The sequence below is a fragment of the Desmodus rotundus genome, chromosome 10 (genome assembly GCF_022682495.2).
Source record: "Desmodus rotundus isolate HL8 chromosome 10, HLdesRot8A.1, whole genome shotgun sequence".
NCBI classification, from domain to species: domain Eukaryota; kingdom Metazoa; phylum Chordata; class Mammalia; order Chiroptera; family Phyllostomidae; genus Desmodus; species Desmodus rotundus.
The window spans coordinates 53,382,633-53,403,272 of NC_071396.1; the positions used below are offsets into that span (position 1 = coordinate 53,382,633).

The 20,640-nt window shown below is 41.7% G+C and overlaps 1 protein-coding gene across 9 annotated transcripts in view; it reads left to right on the top strand.

The window, feature by feature from the left end:
- The window catches only part of ARHGAP26 (Rho GTPase activating protein 26), a 451,541-nt gene that overhangs the window by 174,043 nt on the left and 256,858 nt on the right, over positions 1 to 20,640 (top strand). For all 9 annotated transcript variants that reach the window (XM_045183872.2, XM_045183873.2, XM_045183874.2 and 6 more), the window contains one exon: positions 4,016 to 4,110. In XM_045183872.2, coding sequence (XP_045039807.2) covers positions 4,016 to 4,110 — 95 coding nt within the window. The remainder of the gene's footprint in view (positions 1 to 4,015; positions 4,111 to 20,640) is intronic.

Sequence of the window (20,640 nt, forward strand, 5' to 3'; positions counted from 1 at the left end):
CTTGGGCCCTAGCCATTCATCTTCTAGCTTTGGACAGTATAAGAACTTCCTTTGCTGCCAACTTGGCCAATGTGGGAGACTCTCTGACAGTCGGACTGACCATCTATGGTAACATACTGCATGCATTTCCTTTTTAGGTGGTCTGTCTTTTTTCTGTGGCTGATGTTAATATCTTCTTTTCTTCTCTTCCTCCACCTCTTCCATCTACTTTTTTTTTTCTTCTTCATTTCATTTTGATGGTCCTATGAGTTTGAGGATTGGTGTCTTTCAGTAACTTTAGATAATTCCCACTGATTATCACTTTGAACTTTTCCCCATCCCCATTATTTCTATTATCTTCTTCTGGAGATATTTAAATATTTTCAGTAAAAATATTTATATTTTTCACCTCCTTGGATCTCTGGACTCCATTCTGATGTCTCTGGTTCTATCTTTAGTTTAAGTAATTTTTCAGCTGTGTCTGATCTGTTAATAAACTAGTCCTTTATCAGTATACCAACCCTGATTGTCTCTGGTGCATTTCTGTGTAACATGTTGGGTTTGCACGTGTGTGAGCATTACAGTGTAGAGGCTCAGAGCACTGGATTTGAAATTAGACTGCCCGGGTCAATAATGTTAGATGCTGTTATCATTACTGTTTGCTATTCTGCCATGCTGCCCCCTTGCTCTCTATTACTTCCAATTTTTTTCCTTGCCTTCTTTTTCTTAGACCGCAACGTAGGAGTTTATCAGCATCTTTATTCCTTCTCTGTATTAAAGCAAAAAAAGCCAAAGCTATTTTAATGTGACTTGTCAGGGGTGGGGTTGACATATAAGTAATCTCAAGAAAACAGACATGTGAAAATATCAAAACACAGATAAATTACCGAGTTAGAAGGGATATTTTTCTAAAAAGCTATGTTAGTAGGTATGCCCTGGTATTCATGAATGGAAACAGAGTTAGGCCTGCCTCCCTAGGGTTGAATCATAGTCCTTTTCCAAATCTTTGTCCTTCTAGAATTCAGCTTCAACAAATCATTCCCTCACACAGTCTTTATTTTGGGGCTTTTTTATTTTGTGCTTTCCTAAACCTTTAATGAAGAGCTCTCTTGTACTTTCTCTACTTCTCATCACACTTGAAAGTGAAGGGCAGAGACCAATTATGGTGGATGTTTGGGACTCCCCAGACTTCAGTGAAGTAAGAGTAAACACCTCATTGAGTCGTTAAGAGATTTATATGAATTAGTGTATGTAAACTTCTTGGGACAGAGCTGGACACAGAATGAGCACTGTCTTAGGAGCTTGATATTATAATAATTTTCCTAATAATAATTTCTCATGTTTATGTTACATCTTATATATTTCTAAGTCCTTTTATTATCCTATAGTATGTTGTTAGATCCAGTATTCCTCATTAACAAAAGAGAAAATTTAGGTTCACCAAGAAAAAATGATTACTAAGGCCATACAACTAATGAGTAATAGAGTCAGTACTCGAACCCTGATGCTGGGGTCTGCAGCTCCTGATTCTGAGGCCTATAGCAATAATAATATGTAACTATTTATATTTAATAATATATTAGTATATGTATTATAAGTTAACATATATTTTATGTTAATAATAATAATAATAATAGCAAATAATATATATATATAAATAGTCTTCCAGGGTATGGCTCTATTTCCCTAGCTTTAGGGTGGAATAAATACGAAGACTGTCTGTCTAGAGGTGATGTTTTTTTAATTTATGCAGGAAGATCATGTGACATCTTTGTATATGTGTTTGTATAAAGCTTTCCAAGGAGCTGGAGGTAGACTTAATGTAGATTATAGGGTGTTTTCTCTTCCTAACATGGTTTTGCTCCACCCTTTCTCACCCTTCACTGTCCCTTTCATTTGGGTTATGTCCTCTAAAAGTACACACTTTTCTGTGGGCTTCGGGCCAGGAGATGTGGGCAGATGCGCTCCATCCTCCTGGAGACCAGCCCTTGCATCTGGTGAAAGAGACTTCCCTGCGTCCCACAGTCTGAGATGAGGCACCTCTTGGCAGGAGGTCTGCAGCACCCCAAAGCTGACCCTGTCCCTTACCTTGCTTGGAACCTTTTATCATTTTCCCACTGCTCTCAGGGCACAGACCACAATCTGCCTGATCTTGTTACGCTTGCATTCCTCAAACCCTTGCTCACTCCACTTTCCCTCTTGCTCTGGAATTCTAGCCACACCAGCTTCCCTTCAGTTCCTTCAGGCACCCAAGGACCCTGACCACAGGGCGTTTCTGCCTGCTCATCTCCATCCCCACTGCTGTTCTCCTGGCCTTATCTCATGAGTCCTTCAAGTTGCAGCTCAAGAAAGCCTTTGCTGACCTTCCTGACCAGGTCAAATTCCCTTAATTTAAGCTTTTGTGACATAACCTGCCATTTTTTCTATAGTAGTTGTCACAGTAGTAACTTTTCATTTATTTAAGTGATTATTGTCTGTATCCCCCATTTTTTTTAAACATCAGTAGTTGAACAAATCATCTTTATAGATTTTTATCTTGATATGATATGGTCATCCTTGGAACAGAATTTTCTTTTTTTTCTTATATTTGACAACATTTTATAGATCCCCTGTTCCCTCCCATTCACCAGGGACTTCTCCCGTGAGCTTTCAAAGTAGAAATTGGTCCTTGGTCATCTGGTCTGAGATATAGTTACACATCCACATGGTCAGAATCCCATGTGTTTGGGCGTTTATACTCAGACATTTACGTAGTATAGAAGGAGTGGTTCTCAATCTGAGAACTTAATCTTAGCTATTCAGTAAAAAAACAATAGATGTAAGGCCTGTGAATATAAACTGTCTCTTCTTAGGTCTTCTGTGTTTTGTGTGCTATTTTGATATTAGTGCCTGGTTAGTTTTACCACAAGCCCTCACATTTCCTATTATTTCAATAAGCTAGGCAAGTTTGCTCATTTCCCCCCTAGTTCAGAAAAAGAAAATATTGGAGAGGCAGGAGAAACAGGAACCTTAACAAATTCCTCTGTGACAGAAAGAGAAGAAATTTGTACCATATGGTAAAACTGTTACATTTCATTCGTACAATGGAAACGACTCAGCGGCAAGAGGAAATAAATTCCTGATTCGCACAACGATATGAGTGAATTGCAAAAGAACCATGCTGAGTAAAAGAAGTCAGACGTAAAAGGGCATTCGGCTTCTATAAAGTTATAAAATATGCAAACTTACCTGTCGTGACAGAAAGCAGATTCAGTGTTTGCTGGGTGGAGGGACAGATTACAAAGGGACAGCAGGAGGTCAAGCTTGATTGTGGTTATAATTTCATGCATGTATACAGTTGTCAAAACTGAAAAATTATACCTTTAAGCACATGCAGTTTATTACACATTAGTTCTACCTCAGTATATCTGTTAAAACATTTGTTAAGTACTTACTCTGTTCCGGGGCCTTTTTATACTTTGGGAACACAAGAGTAAGCCAAAACAGACACAGTCCCTCTCCTCAGGGAGTTTAGAGTCTAATGAGGAGAGACATGTTATTTGAATCATTGTTCATATCTGTGGAAAATGTCGGCTGTGATCCGTGCCCTGAGGGAGGGAGGGGTACATGGTGCTGTGTGAACATGTGTGAGGGTGTTTGACCTGGTCCAGGAAGACTTTCCTGAGAAGTGATGACTGAACCAAGATCTGAGAAACTCTGAGTTAGGAGGAAACCTCAAGGTCGTCTTGTTTCGACTCACATCAAACTTAGGAATTAAATCTATTTTAAAAAATATCAACAAGAGTTCAGTGTAATGTAGGTTGATGCTGGACCATCATGATCTACGAGTACTAACAACACTTGGCTCCAAGTAGAACATGGTTGACAAATTTTAGCTTCTTACAGGGTTAATGATGAACCTTTTACCTCCTGTGGTCATGAACACTCAGGTTTGCGAAGAGGAAGTGATCACGCCTGTTCATGTGGTATGCTTGTCCCGGAGAGGAGCGGAGCCCTTATTCTGGCTCCATCTTGATAGAATGTGTGTTTCCAACAGGGAGAAGACGAGTCGGTCACCCTCAAATCCTGCACACGGCGGAAAACAGATTCTATTGAGAAGAGGTTTTGCTTTGACGTAGAAGCAGTAGACAGGTGAGTAGCTATCACACTTTTCCCAGGAACAAATATTACTGACTTTGGATTTCTTATGTTTTCTACTCAGTCAGAACTTTCTGGTTCTACCCCCTGCCACCTTTCCCTTCCCCACCCCTCTCCTAATACTCAGTTGGGAATAGACCTCACGCCTGTTGCTGATTTGTGCGGATCAGTCTAGCCTTCCTACTCCTTTAGGTTCAGCACTGCGCTGCTGGTTGGTTGGTTTTATTTTAGTGCGAAGGCTTCTTGTCTCAGGAATGTGTGTTATGTCTCAGGAAATTGAATCGATGTTTGAATAAAACTGACTATTGAGCATGACTGTATCAGCTATTTGAGATTTTTTTACTTTAAAAAATGTTTAATTTTTAAAAGTTTATACAAAGATTCCAAAGGAATTGTGTAAAGGGAAGAGTGGTAGACGTTCTCCTCAATTAAAAAAAAAAAAAAGACAGCTTTTAGTTACAGCATTTCACCTGCCACTGTGTGTGTGTGTGCATCTAGGAAAGATAGCGACCCACTTGTGAAATCACAGTCTTTGGAGAGAGAGCTCTGTGTTGTAGTCCTCAAGATTTATAGAGTCTCATTAAGTTGTACCATTTCATGGTGCTAAGCTAGTTTGACAACATTCCAATTCTTAGAGACACTTTACTTGGCAACAGGTTAATTCTTTCAATGAAAGCCACGTGTTCAGCTTATTTGAGCTGTCTGCTCAAGATCAGCAGTGCTAGCATGAAGATCCTTAAATCCCAGCGTGATTCGCACATAATGCCACTTATTTTCTCCCCTTTATTAAACAGAAATGCCACACCATGTTGTTAAGTCAGTACTTCTACCCTCCCTGGGATGTTTACTTGTGGCCACTTAGCCCAGCTCTAAGGGATCCAGCAATTGAGTGCCACCTGGGTGTGCTCCTCTGTGTGTGGGCAGGTGTGGATAGCCTTCTTTTGCCATAATGTCTGTCTGCACTGAAGCTGCTGGAGGCTGCTGGAGCTCCCATGCAGAGAGTGTGTCCGTTTGGCCTAAGTCAGAAGTTCATGGAAGATGGTGGCATTGGTGAGCATGGCTCACCTCTTTGCACAACCATATCAAAATTATAGCTACAATATGGAACAACTATCATTCAGAACCATCATAAATTGAATTGAAATAGAAGTCTGACAACTCTGAAATTAAAGAAACCACATCCATCCATCCAGACTGGTAGGAGGGGTAGAGACATGGAACAGGCTGGTCCCACACCCATGCGTGGTGGATAAAAATTCTGGAGGGATATCTCGGGAGTGAGGGGTCCCAGCCCCACACCAGGCTCCCCAGCCCAGGGCTCCGGTGCCAGGAAAATAAATCCCCATAAATTTTGTCTGTAAAATCAAGCAGGGGTTGAGTCAGTGGAAGAAACTTCTGGAGTCCCAAGCAGTTCTTCTTAAAGAACCCACACATAGGCTTACTCAGACTCACTCCCTGTGATCTCCAAGTACCGGGGTAGCAGCTTGAAAGACACCAGTGGCATACTGGGAGGAACTGAAGTGTCTGGCATCAAGGTGGAAGCTGGGAGACAGCTTTCTCCTAGACAGAAAAGTGGGCAGAGACCATTGTCCCTTTTCTGAGTGCTCTCCCCACACAGCAATAGAGCCAGAAGGTGGGTGCCATATCTGAGACTCTGTCAACCTGGCTAACACTGTTGGCTCTGTCCTGGAGATCCCTTGAGGCTCTGTCGCCCCCCAACTTATGGGCCCACCCAAATTTTTAACCATGACTTTTCCATATGAGTGGCTGGTGTTGGCCCATACTTCACAACTTCCTAAATCTTGTCAAACAAGCAACAGCTGGCCTCTATAAGCCCCCAGCCCCCATACCTCTTTCTTAGTGGCCCCAGACGAAACCCTAGCAGCAGTCAGCCTAGATTCACCATAGCTTGGCTTTGCCTGGGAATCTCCCAAACCAGCACAAGCAGCAGCCATCTCAGATTGCTTTATAGCTTAGACAGGGTGGCCCTGGGCAGAACACCCGTGGGGGCTGACTTTGGTCTGCAACACCCAGGAAAACCCAGAGCCTGCACACCCAGTGGACAGCTACAGACCATGTTGGAGCACCACTGCTCTGCCCCTGCCAGCTGAACCTCCACAGAGGCAGAGGTTAGTGGTAATTGGTCCCAGCCAATCCTTGCAGCTAAATGGCCTGGGTAAATCCCTTCCATTGACCTGCCAACAGCAAGCAAGGCTCAAGTACAAGAGCAGGGTATACTCAGCACGTAAGAAGGGTATACATAGAGTACCCGGCTTGGGTGATAGGGGAGGTTGTGCCACTGGACCCTATAGGACACCTACTGTATTAGGCCACTACCAAGACAGGGAGTCATAGCATCTCTACCTAATATATAGAAACAAACACAGGGAGGCTGCCAAAATGAGGAGACAAAGGAACATGGCCCGAATGAAAGAATAGATTAAAACTCTAGAAAAGGAACTAAGTGAAATGGAAACAAGCAATCGATCAGATGCAAAGTTCAAAACACTGGTTATAAGGATGTTCAGGAATTTAGCGAAGACCTCAACAGCATAAAAGAGATCCAGTCAGAAATGAAAGAGACACTAATTGAATTAAAGAACAATGTCCAGGAAACCACGGTAGAGTGAATGAAGCCAAGAATCAAATCAATGATTTGGAACATAAAGAAGCAAAAAAAACCAACCAATCAGAACAATAAGAAAAAAGAATCCAAAAAAATGAGGATAGTTTAAGCAGCCTCTAGGACAACTTCATGAGGTCCAACATTCGCATCATAGGAGTGTCAGAAGAAGTAGAGAAAGAACAAGAAATTGGAAATCTATTTGAAAAAATAATGAAAGAAAACTTCCCTAATTTGATGAAGGAAATAGACATGCAAGTCCAGGAAGCACAGAGAGTCCCAAACAACATGGATGCAAAGAGGACCACTCCCAGACACATCATAATGAAAATGCCAAAGGTTAAAGGTAAAGAGAGAATCTTAAAAGCAGCAAGAGAAAAGAAGTTAGTTACCTACAGGGGAGTTCCTTTAAGACTGTCACCTGATTTCTCAAAAGAAACTTGCAGGCTAGAAGGTATTGACAAAAAATATTCAAAGTCATGAAAAGCTGGAACCTATAGCCAAGATTGCTCTACCCAACAAAAATATCATTTAGTATCAAAGGGCCGATAAAGAGCTTCCCAGACAATTAAAAACTAAAGGAATTCATCATTACCAAACCATTATTATATGAAATATTAAAGGGACTTGTTAAGAAAAAGAAGATCAAAACTATGAACAATTAAATGGCAAAAAATATATATCTATGAACAATTAAATCTAAAAAACAAACTCAGCAAACCAGAAGAACAGAGATAGAATCATGGATACAGAGAGCATTTTGATGGTTGCCAGATGGGAGGGGGGTGTGGGGGAGTGGGTGGAGAGGTGAGTGGATTAAGAAGTACGATAGGTAGTTACAGAATAGCCATGGGGATGTAAAGGACAGCATAGGAAATGGAGCAGCCAAAGAACTTATATGCATGACCTGAGGACATGAACAATGGTGTGGGGATGGCCTGAGGGAGTGGGGAGTGTTGGGTGGAAGGGGGCAAAGGGAGAAAAATTGGGACAGTTGTAATAGCATAATCGACAAAATATAATTTAAAAAAGAAGTTCATGGAAACTAACTGTGTCTCTTTAGCAGTTTAGACATTACAACTTTGGCTCTCTAGTCAGGCAACCTGGATCTAAGTTTTGACTTTGCTTAGTAGCCATGTGACTTTGGGCAACTTATTTAATCTTGGGGCCTTGATTTTCTTATCTGGAAAATGAAGATAATTTAGTACATAGTTCCCAGAATAGTAAGGATTCAAGAAGAAAATTCGTATACAAATACTTGCCAGAGTGGCAAATAATAAATTCTCAACAAGTATTAGCTGTTTTTATTTATTGTAATTAGCTTATTCTACATGTTTATCAGACTTGATATTTCATAGGATTAGACTCTAAATGCAAAGAAGTAAATATAATTTGTAAAGAAAAGAAAGTACCCCAATCTTTCACCATGTTTCGAACGTGAGACGGGGGAAGGTAGTGGAGGAGGTGTGTGTGGAGGGGTACTTTGAATTGGGGTAGCCAGTGGGTATTACAAAAAGTGTGCTTCCAATTAAAATGGCTTATTCTTGATTTTAAACAAATCTTAAATCAGGATGGGTTAAGCTCTTATAGACATCTTTCTTCTTCATTCTAAGCATAAAATTTAAAGGAATTTGTATTGTTGGCCTCCATGAAAGAGGTTAAGAAAATGTGTGTGATTGGAAGTGGAGCCAGTTGTTTGATGCTGGTCAACTGTGTAGTTCCTAGAGATGGTCGTTCGCTCACACGGCTGTTTGGTCGAGGACATGCCTTGCATTGCAGCTCTCCGTTAGACAGAGACGCTTCCAGAAACACTTGTTCTCTGTTTTCTACTTCAGATGTTTACCCAGAAGCTAGAGAGTTGCTTTTTAGGCAATTAAAACTCACCATGGTTCTTCCATCTCATTTCTACCCTTGTTGACACTTCCCCCTTCACTGTGCCTATGAAACCTTGGCATGTCCCAGTTATAAGCTGAGAGCAAATGTGTCACATTCAAAATATTCACTGGGAAGTTAATTTCTTCCAAGTTGCTTCTCTTCTTCCTTTGGCATGAAATGAGGGGTTTTAGTCATGGTGCAGAATGAGGCTGTTAAATCTCCTCTTAATAATCAGGAAGTGTGTAGACACTGTATCTTGCCATATATAATGCACACTTTTTTGCCTGAATTTTTGAGGGAAAAATAATGATGCACATTATACATGGGTATGATGAGTACATACCATGAGTATAATAATGGGTTATAACAATCCCGTGTATAATGTGCACAAAAACGTGGGTGTTCATTATACACGGCAAAATATGGTAGTTCTGCCGTATTACTTGTATTTTTTTTATTTTCAACACAGTTTGGTGTTTTGACACCTTAAGAACTTTTCTGACTAGGGAGAGACTGCCCCTTCCAGGGTGTCTAATAGATAGCCACTTCTAATAGATAGCAAAGGGCATTGGAAAGTTTATATTTTATAATGGTTAATTGAATAAATACTAGATTTATCATTTTTTTGTGAAAGTGTGTCAATTCTTTTGGAGAGAGTTCAGTGTAAAATTCCTGAGTGAAAAAGGGACTTCATCTCTTGGGGGGATAACTTTGTAAATTATATAATTTTCTGACCACTAATGTCAACTATAATTGAAAAATAAAATTTTACAAAATGGACTCCATCTAAAAACAGCCTGTGAATTAGTGGTAGTGGTATCTGAATTGCTTATACTTGTCAATGTCTGTCTTCAGTCACTTTAAATGATTAACTCCACCTTGCAGCATCTTATGGAAATTAGTGAGCAAACAGAGGGAAAAATATTTGTTTAAACTGAAGAATCATGGTGGTAGTCATCTCCCAACATCCTTGGATTTGTTTATTTTTAAGGAATTTTTCACAGATGTAAGTGACATATGGTTGTTTTCTCCCAAATGTTTTCCTGGAGGAGCTACTAAGCCATATGGAAAATAATAGAAACAAAAGGCTTCTTTTTGATGCTCTGAAGTAGCCTCTTGAGGGGCAGTGTTTATACTTGGGGAAAGGAAACGATGAGAATGGTTTATTTTTTCCAGGACTAGCTGCCTCCCACAGAAGTCCATGCATGTGAAGATATTATGAGGGGTGTTAAATACCCCATCCCTAGCATTGGCACGCTCCAGAGGTGGCTGCAAAACACAACTTATTGGAGACGACAAGGATAGTTGGTCCTAGGGGTGTAATGGAGACCAAGACAAGCATAGTTCTTGCCTTCACACGACTTACGTTTGAGTCTAGAATGCACACACACACATTCATGCAATTAAAGGCATTATTGTAAAGGTATGGTATGTTCAGTGTTCCAGCAAATGTGGAGGAGTAGAATGCTATGGGGAAAATGTAACATACAGAGGGACCTTAGCCTTTCATTCTTACAAAGAATGATGTCATGACTGGAGTACCCTGAGTTCACTATATGCCAGAGACTGCACTGACAGTAGAGATAATAAAGTTTAATGAAGCACTATGAATCTATTGGACTTACTTTCTTAAAAATCATCATCTGGTTTTTCTTTCAAACCAAATCTGAATTCCTCCTTTTGCAAACCTTCTACCAATACCTAAAGAGAGACAGCTTTCCACTGGACCAGTCCCAGTGAGGAATGTCACCTGACTATCACCTCTGTCCTTGTCTTCCCACCATGTCCTGTGTATTTGCACAGTATATGAGCTTTTCTTTGTGTTGGTTGGCTGGTTGTTTAATTAGGCATGTTTTATATACCTCTGCTCATTTCTAAATATCTGTCTCGGGTAATTAGCTCCCAGAGGCAGAATAACATCATGTTACACAGCTTTTAATACAGTACTGTGTGCATATAGCTGTTCAATTTGTTTTTTTATGGAAGTGCAATTTTTGAGTTACATTATGTTTCCTTTGGGGATTTTGGTGAGCTATTGTGAAACAGACTGTAGGAGCTTAACCATGTTAGTTGCTTTTTAAACTAAGAAGTCAAGTACACGCATGATCTGCATGTCTGTACAGGCAGGACAAACCCCCAGGAAAATGGAAGGTTGGTAAAGTAAGGATAGTGGAGGCTAGACAGACATGTGGAAGATCTGAAGAATCTACTCAAACCCTCTATATGCCACCACCTTTATTTCAAGTATGTTTTATGGCAGGCTGCATGATACAGGTAAAAGATCGAAGCAGCCCTACGTTTGAATTCAGGACCTGCCCCTTACCAGCCATGTGAGTTTGGGCAGGTGGTTTCACCACATCTGTAAGATGGGGCTTATCATACCTACTTTGCAGGATTGTTTTGAAGATGGGATGCAGTCATACTAATCCCTGGTGCAATAATGTGTTGGAAAAGGTTGTGCTGTTGATTTTTTTCCTCTCCCCTAAAACCTGGGACTTCATTGTTGTTATGGTGAACCTTAGCTTTGATGGTCTGTCTTTGAGCCCCGTTTGAACCATCCTGATGGTGTTCCTTTTCCTGTAGTGTCATGAATTTTCCAGTAGCCTATATGCTGCAAGTAAATACAGGTGTATTAAATGTATATGTGCAAAGGGGCTACTACTGTTTTCAAAGTATATATGTGATAACCTGTTATTTATACATATATATATTTCCTGTACAAGGTAAAAAGTTTTATGCTCCTCCTTCCAATTTATGATCTAAAAAGGAAACCATAACAATTTTGAAGCTAAATTAATACTGTTACTTCCAGTTTGGTATGTGGTATGTGTGTATGCACTTGTTTGTGTGTCTGTGAGATTGTGAGTGTAAGATTGTATTTTCCGGAAAGTATCAGCTTATGTAACAGACTTTGTTTCAGTGTTCAGCCTCTAGATGGCAGTGTTGCATATGTATTACTAACTACGAGGCTGTCCAGTTGAAAATTAGCTGTCCTTTATACATTGACAGGAGTCAGTGGGAGTGTGTGTGTGTGGGGGGGGGGGGGGGGCGGTTCTGTAGAAGAAATGTGAATATTACTCCTTAAGGGAAAGGTATTCTAAATGACTCATTCTTCTCTAGAAATTCCTTCCTCCCACCCTTTTATGATGGATCACTTCATACCCACTTTCTTGTAAAAGCAAGCACGCACAGTTAATCTAGCCTCTGTGTAAACATCACATTTTACCTTGCTTTCGGAAGTGTCAGGCTCTTGGCTTCAGGGACTGTGTATTTGAGGATGGTGAAGAAAATAGTGGGCTGCCCGGTGTGTGCTGAGAACCAGGCAGTCCTGCTTGCCCTCGCGGTGCGGTGTGCCTTTATCTTTTGCAACAGATGAATCCATTTTTCCTGGTTTCAAACTTCCCCTCACCTCCCCTTCTCACCCCTTGTTTGAAATAATATTTGATTTTGTCTTCCTGCTGGTTGGATTAGAGCGCTGGTCTCAATGCCAATGACATTTCAGAGAGGAAATGACTTTTTCCTTCCTCAGAGGGTGTCATACTGCTTTGACTTCTATGATTTGGGTGGGGGTAGAGCAGGCTGAAACATTGTACTTTCTGGATTGCTTTTCTGTAAAATAATCTACTTGAGAAGTTCTTGTAATTTTTAGAATTCATGTAGTTTGAACTTGTCATTGAGTTTTTTTTTTTTTAATATTAGAGAGTATTTGCTGTTTGATTCTGGTTTGAGTGAGAATGGGGTTAATGGACTGTGGTATGAAGTAAGTGAACCTTATTTCTATTCTTGAGTCTGCATAGTGAAATTTGGGGGTTTACTGATTGGATATACTGGTTTATTTTCCAATTTCTACATAAAAATATTTATTTTAAAAAAACTTACACCAAAATTTTTCTGCTACATAAATCTGAAGAGAAGAGACAATTCAGTTAGTAAATTCTACTTATGTGCATTTCTATTGACCATGAGAGAGAATCATAATAATGAAAAAAATACTTATAAATGAACTAGGAGATTCCTTGAATTAGAATATTTTTTCATTGTTCGTTATGAAGAGTAGTAATAGGTGCTTGCATTTTTCCTGAGTCTTACTCATCCCAGGAATTAATAATGTTTTCTCCTGGTGCTTTTTCTTGGCACAGTGTGTTAAAATTTGCTTACTCCTGCGTCCCGGGTGCCTAACCTTATGGCTGGCACTCATTCAATATCTGTTACGTTTAGGAACCATGCAACTTAATGTGCCAATGATTTCTTTGTCTGGGCTTCCTGAGGTTTTGTGATGTCAGTCTCCTTTAAAATAAAAATGTAGGGAAATAACTGATGTTATTGGACATATTTTCTCTATAGATCATTATTATTGCTGTGTTACTAATTATTTTAGGACATTTTCTCCCAAGAGGTCAGTGCTGCAGGCTGTAATAGCTTATGACCAAATTCATTCATTAGCATCAGATCCTTTCTAAATAATTAATTAGGAATACTTCAGGTCAGGACGGCAGTGTAGGCAGACATGGCTCGCCTCTTTGCACAACCTTATCAAAATTACAACTAAAATATAGAACAATCATCACTCAGAACTGTCAGAAATCAAGTTGAATGGAAGTCTTGACAGCTATGAAATTAAAGAAACCACATCCATCCAGACTGGTAGGAGGGGCACAGACACAGAATGGGCTGATCCCTCACCCACACGTGGTGGATAAAATTTGGGAGGGACATCTCAGGAGCGAGGAGTTTCCACACCAGGTCCCCCATACCAGCCCCACCCCAGGTCCCCCAGTGCCAGGAAGATAAGTCCCCTCAACTCCTGGCTGCAAAAACCAGCAGGGATTGAGTCAGTGGGAGAAACTGCTGGAGCCTCAAGCAGTTCCTCTTAAAGAACCCACACATGGACTCGCATACTTAGATTCACTCCCTCTGAGCTCCAGCACAATGACAGCAGCTTGAAAGGCACCAGTGGCATACAAGGAGGAACTGAAGTATCTGGCATGAAGGAGAGCGGAGGCCATTGTCCCTTTGCTGAGCCCTCCTCACACAGAGCCAGCAAGCTGGTGCCATATCTGAGACTCCATTAAACTGGCTAACACTGTTTGACCCACCTTGGAGATCCCCAGAGACTCCGCTCCACCCAGTTTATGTGCCCACCCAAGCTGCTTTCCCATATGAATGGCTGGTCCTGACTCATGCTTCACAACTTCCTAAATCCTATCAAACAAGCAACAGCTGGCCTCAGTGAGCCCCAGGCCTGGCACTAGCAGCAGCCAGCCTAGATTCACAGCTTGGCCTCACCTCGGAATCTCCAAACCCAGCACAAGTAAGTAGCAGCCATCTCAGATTGCTTTATAGCTCAGGCAGGGTGCCCCAGGCAGAACACAGGTGGGGGCTGACCTTGGCCTGCACCACACGCTCAATGTCAGGGCCAGTGCACCCAGTGGACAGGTACAGACCATGGTGGAGCACCACCATCCTCTCCCTTCACAGCTAATTAATTAGAAAAAGATTAATTAGAAGCTTGTTTCTATTGTAAAAACTTCTCAAGGGGGAGTGTGTGTGTGTATGTGAAAGAGACAGAGACAGAGACCGTGCCTCTCCCTCCGAAGGAGCTGGTGATCCTGGACCTCAGTGCTTACCCAACATGCACATGAATGAGAGCAGTACCACGTGGTGGCTAAGGTGTCGGCTTTGCTTTCAAAGTCAGGCAGACTTGGTTCAAGCTGAGGCTTTGCCACCTACTAGCAGTGTGATATTGTGCAAGTAATTTCTGAATATCAGTATTTTTTAAAGAGGTATACTGATAGTATCTAATTCATACAGTTATTGTGAGGAATAAATGATAATATATGTAAATGTAAAGTCCTTAGCATAGTGCTTGGCCCATTATAAACAATAAATCTTAGCAACAGTTGTGGGCCACCAGTTCGCAACTTCTGGTTTCTTTCTCACTTTCTATCTCTCTCACCTAGATCCTGCCCAGCTTCTCATGGCGTATTATATGTTCTTCTTGTGCACAGGGGTCTGTAATGGGAAGGAACTTTTAATAGTTGATTATCTCAGAGCATGCATAGTTTGTGCAGATTTATAACTTTTAATCTCCAAACAGTAGATTAATGTCCTTCATCAATGACACTGGGTCCTGAGCATTGAGAGAAATGGGAAAGTAGCCCAAGTTCTTCCTCTGTTGATAAACTGGAGATGCTTTGCTGTGTTTGACTTTGAGGTTAACCAAGAACACAGACATGCATCGTTATTGGTCCTATTGCATGAGATGACTCTATAACGTGCCATGATAACCTGGAGTGGAGCTCAGGTGGAGAGAGGCAGAGACAGACAGACACAGACACCAGATGTTGCAAACTGGTGGTCCACAGACATGTTTGGTTGGGCTTGAGTAGTGTTTGAGGTAGCATCTTAGAATTGGAAAAGTCTGTAAATGCTGTAAAAGTCTTGCCTTCCCATGTATCAGCTATTTGCAGAGCTGAATTATGGATAACTCTGCTAGGTGGGGCACAGCCTTTCATTGGGCTGCAGTCTCCGCCATGATGACAGGTGACAGGTGTCACTTTGCCTTGCACTCTTGTTTTTCTGATAGAGGGGAAATACTCTTTTGTTCCTATGTCTCTACAAAAAGTAAAAGTGCAAATGAAAAACAAAAAGCTGTATGTCCTAATGAAAATGAGACGAAGCCTACTTTTGTTGGGGCAGTACAGAATTTCTTCCCGTTTCACTCGTTTTGCTTACTTGCCTGGTCTCTGAGCCTGCAATCTCTTAGACACGGAAGAGATGTTGTTCTCCAAGTTTATTCTGCCTGACTTTGACCCTAGTTTGTGTAAATGAATGCCTGCCATATATTTGTGAAAGTGAAGATTTACTGAATCTTGAACCCTTGTAACTGCTCAGAGGCTGTTAGAAATCCGTTTCCCAGGAGCACTTTAGCAGCAAAGGAGCACTTTTTCTCCCTGGCACTTGCACAGCTCTTTCACCTGTGGAGGGCAGCCCCGTCCTCCAAGCTTTCATCATTTCCCTCTGTCTTGCTATATAAACATAGTGAGGCAGGTTTCAAACACAGGCTGTGAGAACATGTGGTTCTGTGGGTGCCACAGTCCTCCTTTTACTCTGAACTTGACCCTTAAATGTACTGTAAGTGTGGATGGAAGCTGGGACCAAACTCTTGCCAACAGAAAATTTATAATCTTATGAATGAGTAAACCCTAGCTCTTTGGAGATTTATTTAGAAAGAACAGTACTGTTAGATTCTGAGTGTGTTTGTTTCAGTGGGGTGGAGTTAGTAATAGCATTTCCTTGTCCAGTAGGAAATGGGTAAATTGCCAAGCCACTGAGATCACTATTGTTGACTCAGATTCAGGAATAAGATTAGGGTAGGAAAGCTGTCGAGTAACCCTGGAGTCAGGACTGGTTGTGATTCTGCTTGTTCTTGGCTGATGAGAAGGCTCTGAGCTGACATCAATCGTCCTAGCTCTTAGATGTGTTGCTAAATGATGTATGGCTTTCTGTGGGTCTTTTCGGAGGCCAGAGTTGGGGGAGATAGGGTGGTGGGTAGCAGTTTCCCTGTGATAGATGAATAACTGTTTTCTGTACTGCTCCTGTAGTGTGAGAGGTGGGGTGCTGGCTTAGAGGAAATTGCAGATCCTTGATCATGATCCTCAAGCTGATCTAGATATAGCCCTAACCGAGGACTGATTCAGAGTGAAAAGGAGGTGCTATATTTTAAGCACAATCATAGGATTGAGCTCTAGAAAGGATTTTAAGTCATTTGTTCCTTTTCTCATTTGGAGCTCCTTTGCAGATTTTCTAGCATTGGCTAAGGACTCCTTTGTTTTTAACAATTATCAGGCATTAATTCCAAAGGGGGAAAGAAGGGACTCTGATTTTTCACTCTGGAGGAAAAAGGAAATGACTACGATGTCAGAGCTTGTGTGTCCCTTCAGCCCCTGGCCTGGCTTGCTCTGTGGCAGGGGTGTGATTTTCAGGGCTGTTTGTGAGTATTTTGGGGGTGGGGTCATGAGTATCAGAAGGGCCTGTGGTTGTTTATTTTCCTTTTTAAACTACACACACCTGCCCATCTCCCTCCATAATTTTTACCCTACTCTACACTTGCCATCCTGCCTCCCCCCGCTTCAGGCCCCATTTGCCCCTGTGATAACTGATTTTGGGAGCATTTACTGCATGTCTGACACTTTGAAATGCCTTATACATCCTTCAGTTAACCTTTACGACAACCCCATGAGGGTAGGCTCTCTATCTACATTTTGAAGAAGAATAGCATCATTATAAAATAACTTGTCTCCTAGGCTTACACAGCAAGGAAACATTAGAATCAGGATAACTGGTGAGTCTGAGTTATTTAAAAACATTTTTTTTTATTGAGGTACAATCACAATAAGATGCCCAAGCCTAAAGTCTGTATCTTAATGACTGCCTGTGCACACACACACCATGCCTGTGCAACACCCACACCCGGTGTCTGTCGCCCCCAGCGGTGTTCCTTGTGTCCACACCCCATTCCTTCCCCATACCCCTTCCCCAAGACAGAATTACTGTTTTGATGTCTGTCACTGTGGATGCCATTGTTTGAACACCCTGTAAATGGAATCACACCGTTTGTAGTCTTTTATGTCAAGCTTCTTTCCCTCATTATTATGTCTATGAGATTCATTCACGTTGTTGTGTGTAGCAGTAGTTGGTTCTTTCTTATTGTTGTGTGACGTTCCATTGTTTAAGTATTCAACAGTTTATTCTCTTTTTGATGGATATTTGGTATTTTGTTGTTGCAGATTTTGGCCGTAGTACATAAAACTGAGAGCATTCTTGAATATGTCTTTTGGTGGACATACACACTCATCTCTCTTGGGTATATATCTAGAGGTAGAATTGCCAGGTCATAGAGTTGGGGGTATGTTTGGTTTTATCATCTTACTCTCCTATCAGAATGTATGAGAATTCGGGTGGCTCTACATCTTGTCAGGGCTTGGTATTTATTGGTGGTCTTTGAATGAGCTCCATTCAGGAAGATGTTTGTTACATTTCATTGTGGTTATTGTTGTGTTTCCCTGATGAGTCATCATGTTGAGCCCAGTTTCTTATGCTTGTCAGCCATTTATTTGTCCTCTTTTATGAAGTGGCTATTCAAGTCTTTTATCTATTTTATTGAGTTGTTCATTTTTATTACTTATTTGTTGGCACGCTTTACATATTCTGAACAAGAGACTTATTGGAGATATAAATTACAAGTATCTTGTCTTACTCTGTAGTTAGTCTTTTCACTTTCTTAATGATATTCTTTGATGGATGGAAGTTCTTCATTTTGGTGAAGTCCAATTTATCCATATTTTTTCTCTATGATTAGTGCTTTTTATGTTTTTTTGAAAAATGCTTTGCCTATCCATCTCTTGGGCATTTTGAGGCAGAAAAAATATGTGGAGGGAGCCACTGCTGTAGAAAATAAGCTACAGTCAAACCGGACACTATTGAATCGTTGGTTTTGGATTGGCCTGGAGTGGTGTTCTGAGCCCTTGTACTTAAGAAACACTCTGGGTTCACAGAGCCCTTTGTGGTTTGAACTCGTCTGGTCACGTGCAGGGGCTCCCTACAGTACTTACAGGAGGGCCTCGTCCATGCTGACGGCGGAGGGCTGGGTGGTCAGTGTGAGCTTTCTGGTGTCGGTGGCGCGTTTACATTTGCCGTGGCCTGTGTGCAGCCCTGCACTGCTGGGTTCAGATCCTGACTCCGTAACTGTGGACAGTGCACTCAGCCTGTTTGAGCCTCGTTTTGCTCCTCTACCAAGTGGGATAATGAGAGCACACCTGCCTTATGACATTGTTGTGAAGATTAAATGAATTAATTTATATGTAATGCTTAGTATGGCATCTGGCACATAGTGCTAAGTTATTACTGTAGTTATTTTATTATGGTGTTTGATAGGATCACAGCTCCTTGTAGAAATAGAAAGAGTTCTGATCATTGGCTTCATTTCTCTTTCATTGTGTTATATTTTTTCTTCCTCATTCCACAACCTACACTCCTAGTGAGTTCTCTCTTTTTCTCTCTCCACCCTTGTCATGAAAAGTCAAATGCATTTCAAACACAAAGTAAGTTCACACCACATATGAAAGTGTGCTGTCTTATAGGGACTGACATGGAAAGTGTAGAGTCATTGAGAGTTTTGCTCCTTTTATTTTGTTTTAAGGGATGGTGGCTGAGAGGGGCAAAGGGAGGGAAAATATGGAAAGAAAGTTAATGCTTGGTTCCAAAATAAAGAAAGTTGACCCATTTCCTTGGTTCTAGGAAGTCCAACTGGCTCACCCTTCACAGCCTCTGAGTTTGTCAGAACTTCCTCTTTGTGGCCCTGAGTAGAAATTTCACACCGTGTGCCATGAAGTTGATGTGACATTTGTGAGGTCCCTGAGATCTTGGTATGCTAGGCAACTATTGTGGTCTCACTGTTTGCTGGTGAGCACCTAGCAGGAAGTGACTTGGAGAACATTGTCTACGTGACTCCATTGTGGAGAGGAGGGTGTCTTTGCTCTCCAGGGCAGGGAGAACAGGAAGGAAGAGGTGGGGGTGGGTGGGCAGCCAATAGCAGTGGGTCTCAGACGGAACTGCACATTGGGATCACCTGGGGAGTTGGTTAAAATCCAAGTTTGCAGGCCCAGCTCAGAAGTTCAGATTCAGTAAGGTGGGGTTGGGCTGGGAACCTCCATTTTAAGGGCATGCCCAATTCTGAAGTCTGTGGTCCAGGAACACTATAAAGCACCACTCAGAGATCAGGTCCAGGGACTTGAGAGTTCTGCACTGGACAGTAGCTTTGCGGCCTTTTATTTAATTTCAGAGCCTTAAGGCTTTGTGCTCAGCTCTTTGAAAGGTGGAAGGGTAGAATCAGCTCACTATGTCCTCAAACTATAGGGTTTGAGGACATAGTGGAGTGGTGGCTGCCAGCTGCCTGCAGACACCCAGTGGGTCTGGCACACTGAACGGGGTGATGGTGAGAAATGGGCTCTTGGGGTCTGAGGGTCTGAGAATGAGAATGTCTGAGAAGAGGAGGGAGAATCCTGGCAGGTGCTGGTGGAGAGAGAAGTTAGTACATCTTCTGAGTCAAGCTTATGTTAGGGTGCCAGTAGTGTCCACTGTGGCCTTTATAGGAATGGCCACCTCTCAGGACTGTCTATCCTATCACCTACCTCTCATGCTCCATGCATCTCATCCATCCAGTTGCCCACCCCTCGTGCCCACATATACCCCTGCCCCCCAACCCTGCCCCCCAACCCTCACTCTCTCTCTCTCTCTCTCTCACACACACACACATACACACACACACACACATCCATATCCACACTCTTATTCATGACCTCATACATTCATACCCTCACAACAGGCACCTCAAATCCCCAACCCCTCTGTACTTAAATGTTCATATTTTTAAAAACTTTTCTTAAGGGATTTTGAGGATTGATCAAGGAAAAGAAGCATATGTGATATTTAAAATATGTTCCACATAAATAGGTCTAGCATATTCATTGGAACCATGAAAATAAGCCAGGAGCAGTGACTGTTGGTGGGTTGAATGGACAGGCTTGGTGCTCATGGGGCCCCCACTGGTGTACTCAGGGCGTGGCGGAGTCCCGTGTGTCTCAGTGTTGTGCTGTGCTGTGGTCCTCAGCTCTGCTGTGCACTCAGATGATAACAGGATTTAATTCTTTCCCCGTGCCGCTCTTCTTCCCTTTTAGGCTTTCTCAAACTTTAAAGGTGAGGGTTTACATAAGCAATTCTTAACTTTTTGAGGGTTGCAGTCTTCTTTGATAATCTGATAGTTTGAATTGCTTTTACAGAAAAATATGCAGACGTTTAGAGGGGGGAAGGTGGTTTATGGACTCTCTGGGACCCATCTGTGGACCCTAAGTAAAGAACTTCTTTAATGAGCATAGACTTCACCCAAGTTCCTTTTTATGGCACAAGTCTCTCCTCTTAGAGTGCCATCTGTAACGGGAACTCAACAAACATCACTCGATGTTGTG